Source organism: Crassostrea angulata, chromosome 7 (assembly GCF_025612915.1).
Source record: "Crassostrea angulata isolate pt1a10 chromosome 7, ASM2561291v2, whole genome shotgun sequence".
Taxonomy (NCBI): Eukaryota; Metazoa; Mollusca; class Bivalvia; order Ostreida; family Ostreidae; genus Magallana; species Magallana angulata.
This window is the reverse complement of record NC_069117.1, coordinates 482,516-494,221: the sequence shown is the minus strand read 5'-3', so window position 1 is coordinate 494,221 and position 11,706 is coordinate 482,516. Positions and strand designations below refer to the sequence as shown.

The 11,706-nt window shown below is 34.6% G+C and overlaps 2 protein-coding genes across 2 annotated transcripts in view; one reads left to right on the top strand and one right to left on the bottom strand.

Moving 5' to 3' along the window:
* The window catches only part of LOC128192554 (low-density lipoprotein receptor-related protein 2-like), a 50,121-nt gene extending 49,836 nt beyond the window's left edge, over positions 1 to 285 (top strand). Inside the window, 1 exon segment of the mRNA XM_052865333.1 lies at positions 158 to 285. Within this exon segment, the coding sequence (XP_052721293.1) occupies positions 158 to 285 (128 nt within the window).
* A 2,134-nt stretch (positions 286 to 2,419) lies between these two features.
* Positions 2,420 to 6,180, bottom strand: LOC128155428 (uncharacterized). Its single transcript, XM_052817128.1, has 2 exons — positions 5,931 to 6,180; positions 2,420 to 5,840 (listed from the first exon to the last, which is right to left on the bottom strand). The coding sequence occupies exon 2, from the start codon at positions 4,955 to 4,957 to the stop codon at positions 2,420 to 2,422; it is 2,538 nt and encodes an 845-aa protein (XP_052673088.1). The 5' UTR covers positions 4,958 to 5,840; positions 5,931 to 6,180.
* Between the last annotated feature and the right edge of the window lie 5,526 nt (positions 6,181 to 11,706).

The window sequence follows — 11,706 nt, the reverse complement described above, 5'->3', positions numbered from 1 at the left end:
AGTATTTATTTTACAGACGTCTTAAGTATTCCAAGTTTTGTGTTCGTTTAACACCATTATGCTTAAATGATTTTGTTTCTAATTTATTGTCTGGCTAGAATAAAGATTCTATGATAAATTGAAACCAAATATTATATGACTTTTTCTCAATTAACAGGTAATAAGAACCATGAAGCTTCGGATATGTTGATTGTTGGTCTGACCTCCGGTGTAGGAGTTGTTATTTTGATTACAACACTAAGCTGCGTTTTCTGCTTGTATTGGAGGAATAAAAAGAATCAGTAAGATATTTTTCTGAATTAAACTTACCATAATTTTACCAACCTCATACTTAAAAGGGTTTTTATTAAAAATATTTTTATTTATATCAATTTCTAGTTCTTATATTTTTAAAGTCTATGATAACAATTTATTAATTGAACAGAAAAAAACAAGAAATCCTGAAAAATCAACAAATAAATACAGTCAGACCTGCAAATATGGATACAGAGACCGATATTACTCCCGATGGAGAGGGAAAACGACCGGTGTCAGAGGGATATTCCAGTTTGTACGAGGGATCGGATTACGGCTACACGTGGTTCGAAGACGTGTTCGATCCGGTTAACATAAGCAATGGCTCAATGGGCGGCGATGTGGTTTCAGGAGGATACATAGATCCCACTTCAAGGGGAGAAAATATGATGGAGTCTGGAGGCAATAATCATATTAGGGATAGAGTGACGAACACGTATACAAGTCAAGTATCACCAATAATCAAAACAGTTGATAGAAATTTAGAGATGTGAAAGGGAAAAGGAAACCAAAATGAAAACTCATCCAAGCAAAATCTACCGACTCAAGGGATAATTAAAGCGATATGATCAAAACAATAAGTTATCGAACAGATGTGATGATATATCATGGAAATAGAAAAAGAGTATAGATATCGTAGAATTGTTTATCATATGAATAGTGATGAATATTTGTATTATTTACAATGCTATTTAAAATGCTGGAAAGATAGCAAAATAAAATTATGATAGCTTTTAGAATCGCTTTTTCACGGGTTTAAATATCTTTGTATTACTCAAGGTTTTTCAAATTTTTCAATAAAAATGATTATAGTTTACGCCTACAATTTTGAAAATAGTTGTAAAATATACATTTTTTTAACCAAAGGTTGCCAGTGTGAAATATATGAAAATTGTACAGTTAATTTTTATAAATGGGGTAAAATGATTAACGATTTTAATACTCTATGAAGTTTCCATTCATTTTTTCAGGTAAATACAGTATAGAATGTCATAATCAGACATATTAAAATATAACGGATAAAACAACAGACATTATCTCAACACTTTGATGTGCTTGTACGTTTTTCATTTATTTTACAGAGCAAGAGAGAAACCAGTTTTACTTTTTGTATGTTTAAACAATATATTTTTACAGTGTGTCCCAAGCTACTATTTCGTAATACCGTTTGGCGATTTAAAAAAAAAAACCAAATACCTGTCATTAATAAGTTCAATTGAAACTGAACAATGGTAAAATTTCAAGATTGCTGTCATTACACATACACTTTTTGTACACCGACAAAAACGTAGGAAGTAAATCGGGTTTCGTAAGGAGATTATCAATAGGACACTCTAACATCTGAGAGTGGAAGGCTAAATCTTCCACTGTGTCGCATGGTTTTTTTTCGCGATTACGACAAAGAGCAAACGGTGGTTGTGACCGTTCAGCGGAGGATGCGCAATCCTCCTACCTCAAATGAAATGGAGGTCCGTGTTGGCTAACTTTTTTTATTTTGACCATCACAAGCAAACAAATTTATTAATGTTCATGTTTCCCCTACAATGTCATTTTCTCAATTTTGACATAATTTTACCTCGATTTTGACATGCCCGACTGTGACACGTAGCACACCACGGGTACAACCGTTAAGCAGAGGATGCTCATTCCTCCTGGGCACCTGATCCTACCTCTATCTTTTTGGAGGTCCATGTTGCTCTTCTTTGAATTTGTATTTCGTTTTATGGATGTTTGAGATGATTGATGGTTTGTTATCGTCATTTTGCATCGTTACAACATGTCTGACATCCGTTTGAAAAGCTATTTTGCTCCTGATTGATAACATTATGTCCTGGTACAAAAAAGCTATACACCGTTTAAATGAACTCTTCAATCGAGGGATATGAAATAGGAATGAAGTCACCAAAACGCTCAGAAAATTTTTCAATTTTCTTCATGGTTAAAGCTTTCAACTAACATTGATTATCAGCTGTTTTGTAGTGAAAACTTGAAATCTAAATAATTTCTGTTTCTCTGCTACTGGCAATACATTTTTGTTATGTCATCTGCAACAGACGATCATGAATACATACATGTATGTGATTGTGAGGATGTGTGATTATGCATCCTGATGAACTTACATAAATCAACAGAACAAGTATGAACTTGACGTTTGTTCCTCGGTTGGTTCTTCCCACTGCTCCTTTAATATGTCCAGGGGGCCTCTGACATGTCTGGCATAAAGAAGTTCAAATGGAGTAAAACCTGTTGTTTCGTTCGGGACCTCTCTATAGGCAAAAAGTACATATGGTAAATGAACATCCCATTTTAATGGCTCTACAACTGCATATGCTTTCAACATCTGTTTAAGAGTCCCATTAAATCTTTCTACTAGCCCGTTTGCTTGGGGATGATAAGGGGTAGTTGACAGCTTACGGACCTTAAGCATTTTGCACAGTTCTGATATGAGAGATGACATAAAATTTGTCCCCTGATCTGATAAAATTTCTTTAGGAAAACCTACCCTTGAGAACATTTCTATCAGCGCATTTGCCACACTTTCTGCGTCTTGGTTTTTCATCGGAAAAGCCTCTGGAAATCGAGTGGCATAATCCATACATACCAGAATATACCTGTTTTTCTTTTCTGTCATCGGTAATGGGCCCACAAAATCAATCGCTACTCTGGAAAATGGAACATCGATCTTTGGAATTGGCACCAATTTCGCTTTTGGCGTTCTCCCTCTTTGCGTCCCCTTTTGACAAATAGAGCATGACTTACAATACCGAGATATATCTATATACATACCTGGCCAAAAGAAGTTTCTCATAATTCTTTCTCTTGTTTTCTTGTTTCCAAGATGTCCAGCCAGTGGCGTGTCGTGAGCTAATGACATAATACTACTGCGCAGATTCTTTGGAGCAACAATCTGGAATACCTTTTCGCCAGAGTCTGAGTCAAAAACTCTATACAGTAAATCATTTTTCAGGATGAAATAAGACTTTCCTTCATGTGGACCATTTTGGGCCATCTCTAACACCGATTTCAAGCTGTCGTCAGTTTTCTGATGCTCGATCAATTTCTCTCTATTACACCACATACCTTCATGTTCTGTGTCCACTTCTTTCAAATCATCCAGCTTTGGTTTCTTTGCATCCTCCTGTTTCCTTGTCTCTGATCTAGTTTGAACAACTCCACATTCTTTTTCATCCACTGTTTCTGCAGTCTCAATCATGGTCAAAGGTGCTGCCTCTTTCGGTACTACAATGCTTACATTGTTGCCAATAATTACATCAGCAAAAGGTGAGTCAAGACATAGCGCGTGCACCTTACCTGAAATGTATGGCGTTTTCACACTTACTATCGCCTCACTGCAAGTTCTCTGAAACCCATCATCTGAAACCAACTTACTATTAACAAACACAGTGGAACATCCAGTGTCCCTCAAAACTGAGACAACTTTTTCACCAACTTCCCCACTTACCAAATCTAGACCCGATTCACAACATGTTTCAAGACTAGACTCATCAGTAGCTGATACGCCAGACAACTTAACAACCATCTTATTCTCATGAACACCATCACCCTGATCAGAAACTTTCATATTTTCATCAAGACACAAACCAAACCGCTCTTTCGACTTTTGATTACCTGGGTGGTTTTGATTAAAAGGAGGTTTCGACTGATATGTACTACGCAAAGGACAATTTGGCGCAATATGTCCTACCCGGTTACACTTGTAACATGTTTTACTTTGCTCTGATGGCGAGACATGCTTACCCCTTTGGAACTGACCTGAACCAAACTTATTGGGTCTGGGACCCGGCTTTTCCCCTGCGTTACCTCGTCCACCACCTGCATTACTGCCTTTATGTGCAACCTGAAATGACTCCGACAAAGTTATAACATCTTTGATAGACTTTGGAGTATGCTCACGAACCCACAATTGCAAATCATTTGAACAACTTCCTATCACCTGTTCTCTCAAAATCAAATCAAACAACAATTCAAAGTCTGACCCAATATCCTCCCTATCACACCAATGGTGAAAGAACCTTTCTGCACGAACAACAAAATCTTTAAATGACTCATCACTGAACTGTCTACACTTCCTAAACTTATCCCGATAAGCCTCTGAAGTCAATTCATACCTTTTCAGAATAGCAGTTTTGATAGCATCGTAATTATCACTCTCCTCATCTGACAATCTAGAATAGGCCTCAAGAGCTTTACCCGATAGCATGGGGACTAAACGAACCGCCCATTGAGATTTATCCCACTTTTGTAAGCCCGCTATTTTCTCAAATGATTTTAGAAAAACATCAGGGTCTTGACCTTCTTCAAATTTGGGCAACTTTACACTAGGAGTTTGAACACTCTGAGGGGAGGGACCAGTTTCTAACTCTCTTTCTTTAAGAGCTAACTCTTTCAACTTAATCTCTTTCTCAGCCTCCCACTTATCTCTGTCTCTCTTAGCTTGACGCTCCTCTCTTTCATGAGCTAACCTTACTTTCTCAAGTTCTCGCTCAGCTTCTTTCTCTGCCCTCACTGCCTCTCTTTCAGCCCTAGCAGACTCTCTCTCAGCTCTCATTGCCTCCTGCTCCTGACGCCACACCTCTAAACAGTCCTTGACGCTTGACCCTTTCGCGATAAGCTCGGTCATCCATTTCGGCATATGTGACATTGTGAAAGTTTATGCGCTGAAACATACAAAAATAAGAAATATCAAAGTCAAAATTTCTAACATGCAAACACAAGAACATCTTTTGATTTATGCAAGCTCAGATGCATCCCACCGCTGCCACCATTTGTGAGGATGTGTGATTATGCATCCTGATGAACTTACATAAATCAACAGAACAAGTATGAACTTTTTAACAAAATATTTAATAACAAAATAAAATAAAATTAAACAGAAAATTCAACGAGAAAAAACCAAACAAACAAAAATATACAAATTAAATAATGAAATGAAGGAAAAGTCTATATAGTCAGCCCGGTTCCGGTGCACGTGGTATTTAAGAACCCTCAGGTGAACACGTGGTTACAGTCAGGTTTAGGTATATCGGCAACCACCAGAACTAAGTTGAAGTACATGTAGAAAGTTCACATGCTGCACGGGTCTATCGAGGCTTCATTAGACGAAAGTTTTCCTTGGAAATGTAAATAACCCATGGCCTCGTCCACGCTGATTGGAGGTTTCTTTCAATAAACTCAATAAACAGAATATAAGTTTTCAAATGACACAAATTATATAAATATCAAACTTTCACAATGTTAAGTTAAAGCACGTATCTGCATTGACGATTATAAATTGGTAAAACTGCGAGGATCACCCTCAGGTATAAATTCATAAGTAGTTTTAGAGATGTGTCGAAAGGGCCGCCGTAGTTCACTCACTCACTGTAGAACAGCGGTCTCTATAAATTATCCCATGAAAATGGAAACGGCTACTTATAAATACAGGAGCCGGAAATATTTCAGCACCCAAGAACCCTCCTTCCCTGACAGGAATTGACGTTCTGTAGGGACGGGGAAATTTACAGCAAAACAAGGCAGAAAAGACCCTGACAAAATAAACAAAAAGAAAAACATACTACCGAAAACCTATTCAAACACGTGTGGTTAAAACGTACAAAAATGGGTTGTTTAAATACCTGATGTTTTTCTAAAACAGGCCCCTGAGCACTAGACGGGATGACGACCACGTCTATCGGCTGATGTTCCCGGGTACTGCCCGTGCATACTTTTAACAACTATTTAAGGTATCAACGAGGGGCTCCCCACAGGATTGATATGTTACCACGGTAACCAAGGGTCAAAGTATTAAAACAAGGGGCTCTCCAAAGGATAAACCGAAAAGGTGAACCAAGGGGAATTATAATTATACACAACGAATTTTAGTTTGTTACAGTGATGAATTATCGATTAAGTAAGCAGATATAGTTTCAGTTAAACTATATATGTGTGATGAATATAGAACTAAAGTACCGTAGTACGATCTCTTGAATTAATCCTAACTTTCCAAAAGGGAAACATTTGCAGTAAAAGACTTGCTTTGAAATTTAGACATCAAACTAATGTATTTCAATTAAAATATATATAGCTAGGTAGTAGCAGTAGCTACATGTCTGTAGCTCCCGGTCTGAAAAAAATCTACAATTTACGGCGCATAATAAATGCGATAGTTTTTAATACGTGATTAAAGAAGAGATAAAACATTATTGAATGAATAACGTCAAAACAATGTAAGCTGTATTTATACATTAAGAAGTTAAACAAAATGATATATAATAAACAATATCAAGATTCGTCAGTTTTTCCAACAATCGATGAATTTACCAATTTGTGTATCTGGTTGACAACATTTTTAAAGTGAGCTAACAAGTCATTAGACCAGTGATGCATTTAAAGAAATATGATGTGTGATCCACTAAATATAAACATTACCTTAATGCATCATCTTTCAAACGTGTCTTGATTATGAGCTAGAGGTAATATAATGACATATTTAAAAGAGTCGTGATGTACAACGGATGATAAAATACAACCTTATCAAAATTAGCAATGTACTTTGAATGAAGCATATTGAAACTACTTGTTTTAAATATTAAAGGTTTTTTCGTTGCATGAGGATTGCTTTTAAGCTCTGTTAACCGAATAATTGAAATTTTAAATAAAAGTGAATGTTTCTTTAAACGACAAATCATTGAGGAAATCGGTCAGTCTGCCCGTGAAAAATGAAGATAAAAGCCTTTATTCCCTTCCTTCAAATCGTTTTGGTTTTTTGTGTAAACCATCAAATGTATGCTTGTTAAAGTTTTTCGACTTTTTACGAGCGCAATTAATTCATTTTTTCCACTGAAACTGACTAAACTTAAGGTATAGAGATGTCTTCTTTTTTAAAGACAAAGTATAAGTTTTGTTTTTTTTATGTAGATAAGCCATGTTTTTTCTAAATATGTCATTTTCTATTGACTATAATTCAAACCACTAAACTACTAAACATTTGATTGACAATAAAATATTTCAATAAAATTATGACATATCAAATTGATAGAAGGAATATTTACTACATCATTTTAAAAAGAGAGAAAAGAGAAATAAAAGACAAATCATTTTCTCTTTTTCAGTACATGGAATCCAAAGATAAAAAATACAGTTGGCATGTTGCGTTAAAGTTTTAAATAAATGATCAATAAGACAAGTGCCATATTACTTTGATTTTATGTTTAAAACCAATTATATTTTTAGGAATGTGTTTGCATATGTAATCGAATAATATTTCTGAGGAAAATAGCAACACGTTTTTAAGATAAATTACAGATTATATACAGTTTATTTTTTTGGCGTTGAATTTTATTGTAAAACCTTTATGCATTTTGATACAACAAATATAATAATTAAAAATGAAAAATAGAATAAAAGCAAAAATTGTTATAAATATTTATTATATTTTAGAGATCGGAAAATTCACCCTTCGCAACGTAGTTAAGTGTGTCTTTTGTCATTGTGATTTTAGTTCGTAATAAATATATTCATTTAAAAAGGCATGGTCACAATTTTGGACAAAATCTATTTTTGTGTTATTATTATGTGCAATGCTTTTGAGATGCATTTTTAAAGTCAGTTGTAAAGTTATAAGCAAGATGCAGGGCTCACAATGTTTTTGTAATGTAAATAAGGCTCGTGTCCTGTTTTGTTTACAAAGATTCAATATACCAGTAAAACATCTTTTTCAAGCTGATTTGTCTAACTTCTTCTTCGTTTTAAGCATAAATAAACAGTTCCTAACGATAAACACATTAAAATCTCATTTTAGGTCTAAAAGTGGAGTTTTTACATCAACATTCAAAATGTAAACAAAAGTTTAAAATGTTTTACTCAAGCATTGTAAACATTTGAAATTGGATTTTCTTTTACCAATATTGTGACCATGCCCTTTTAAACAGATGTGATATTGCAAGATTTATCCTATATCTTTTTTAGCTTCAACGGTTGAAAAAGGTATAATTTATGGAGTTCAGGAGCCAACTTCTCTTTAAAATGTATCTAAAACACCACAAAATGAGAATGAGTTCAACTATCTTACTAGTTATTTTAATGGGGAAATAGAGAGCATTGCACCAGATTATGAGAGAAAAGTAGTATTCGTAGCCACGTCGTTTTCAATCCAAGCTATTCATAACTACAGTCTTCTAAAAGGTGACCCGAATGATATATCAACAGAGTTTTATGGAAAATCAGGCGATATGGGGGAGATTATATTTGATTACCTATCCAACAACTTGTACTGGTGTCACTCGCATTTAAACTGGGTTGTAATGAGCCGGCATATAATGGAAATGCATCATTTTATAGGGTCCTTGAACATGACAATCTGAACAGACCCGAAGGACTTGCATTGGATCCTGTTGATGGGTAATTTTTTTAAAGCTTAAAGTTGCTTTAAAACAAATGGACTTTGAAACCCTGCAAATTAGTGTGTTGACAAACATTCAGAATGGGAAAGGAACCGATGTTCAACTGACAAATTGTTCGTTTTAATCGATAAAAACATAGACATATGATGAATAGAAATATTACAAGTCCGGATTATTAAATGGTAGAATTAAAAACTTAATACAAATCTAAAAAAAAAAATAACAACATTTTACAGATTTGATATGGGATTAGAAAAAGTTAGCTGATAGGCTGGATAAATAAGGATAATACCAAATTTCTCTCGTTTGGGCTTGAATCAGGAAAAACTACATCTATATATTCAAATCTTGGATATGCAAAATCGATAATAATCAATCCGGTGGAAGGGTTTGTTGATGTACATTACAGAATGAGATGGACAGTTCACAACTATATCTTTATAACTTAACGTTTTGCTTTCCATTTTTCATGAATAAAAACATTTCAGAAACTTTTATTGAATATCCAGATCGCCTTCTTTAATTATGAACGGAAACTGGAACGACAAGTATTCGCGTGATCTTAGAAGAGTCTACTTTTCCTAAAGCTTTGAACTATGATGTCACGAATGACAAGTTGAATTTGTCCATTTAAAAAACCCCCCAGAAAGCTATGTCTAATAAAATTAACATTTCGTAGGTATAGAGCGATAAACGCGAAATCTATTACCCTGACAATAAAATGTATTAAAATATGATAGTTATTAATTTACATGCTTGAAATCAACTTTCGTGAACTATCAACACATACCAAATTTAAATTTTCTAAAAGAAAAAAAAATATTCACAAAATATACTTTTGATTCAGCTATTGTTTTTTTGGGGTCATGGAATGTTCCCTCAAGTTCATTATTAAGCATGTCACAGAACTGAATTTGCTTAAGTCACATATTATAAACCTATTTACTGGCGATGAGTACGATGTCAAGTTCATTGTCTCTAGAGACAGAAACTATTTTACTAGGCAAAGCCAAGGGAAATAATTGCTCTCAAGGAGGAAAATAAACTTGCTTACGTCCGAATAGTCAGTATATAGATATATTAGGTGTGACGTTAGCAATTTCAGTTCCGTGACATGTGTATTTAAACTGCAATTATCAACTTTCCACCTTTCAGGTGAAAGACCTTTCGTTTTCTTAATGTTTTTTCTTCTTCTTTTTTTCTATTCATAACGGGGTGACTTTTTTATTACAAGGATAAGGGTAATCCAAATAATTTAAATTTAATTTAATTGTAAATGTAAAGTATAGTAAAATGACCCTGTGTCTAAAATCTTCCAGAACTTATAGAGTTATTGCCCTTTGAGTATGAACTGCTTGTTATCGCTACTTCTCTTTAACCGTAAGAAATAAAGACCTGGAACTTTTACTAATGTTGTCAGTACACTTAGAGAATTTTTCAATCTTTTCATTCCGAAGGATCTGAGGCCCCCTTCTAGTAGTTATTGCCTCTGAAAAGAATTAAAATTTCCATAAAATCACTTCAAACTTTTTAATTATTTATCATAGATACTTCGGACTACTAGGGATAGAAGCGTCTACCTTGGTCAAACAAATGACATAAAAGTCAAATGTCAAGATCAATTGATTATCTAATAACTAATGAGTTTTTAGATCTCTTTTGCTAAGGCTGATAGAGAAAAACTTTTTCATGGATGTAGTAGGACATTTTAGGACATTTTGAAATATAACCCCTTGGCTCATACCTTTGATTACAGAGTTATTGTCCTTGATTACAGAGTTATTGTCCTTATTGTACGAAATGTTAGTTATCGCTACTCCTCTAAAACCTTAAGAGATAGAGACTTGGGACTTTTACCAATGTCTTCAGTACACTTAGAGAGTTCTTCAATCTATTCATACCGAAAGGATCTGATGCCCCCTTCGAGCAGTTATTGCCTCTGAAAGTATTAATATTTCGATAAAATCAATTTCAACGTTTTTACTATCTATCATATAGACCACTTGGAATGGGTGCGTCTACCTAGGCCAAACATACTGACATTTTAGTCAGTATGGTAATAGTCATTTGGAAATCTGTTAATTAATGAATTTTCATATCTTATATAATATAGAATTTTAGTAAGTAATTCAAAGCAGAGCAACACAGACCTCTAAAAAAAACGGAGGTAGGATCAGGTGCATAGGAGAAGTGAGCATCCTCTGCTGACCGGTTGCACTCGCTTTGTGGTCTTTGTCGTAATCGGAAAAAAACGAACGGAAAAGTCCGTAGACAATTAAGTCATTATCTATGGTCTCACAATAAGTATGAAAAACGTCAGTCAGCATGCGACCCTGTGGAAGATTGTATTTGCTGACAGGGTCGTTGAATCGGCCATAGAACTTACGAAGAGATAACTTCAAACGAGACTGTTGATGGTCCTGTTTTATCATCTTGTTTGCCAGTAGCTTGCCTCGCCCAACAAACTGTTCAACTGTTGACGATAACTTTAATTAATTTTCTGATTATGTATAATTTACTATATTTTTACCGTGTTTTGTCTACTTTTCTAGTTTTACTCCATCTGACCACATCTTAAGATTAAAATATAAAAAGGATCTTTTAACTTGCCAAGTATTGATGCAATTAAATCTATTTATCTAATTTCAAAGCATAAAAAAGTATTTTTAATTTCAGGACATCTGCTCTGTGTGAAAAATAACGGAATATGCATCACATTTTGCCCCAAAACCCCGCAGGAAGAACTTGTGGTTGTCCTCACAACGTAACACTCCTATCAGACTAGAAAACCTTTGAATGAAGTAGCGTAGAGACAGGATTAATTAATAAAATATTTGATGTTAAAATGTTTAGTTAAAATGTAAACACGCTATATATTCTTTCAACAGTTCCACTTTGTCCGTCCTCATTTCCTACAGCTCCTTAACTGTCCACCATATTTGGGTGAATCATGTGAATTTGAGTGCAATCCTTGGTTCAGGAGAGTGTCGAACTCATCTAAGGTGCAATG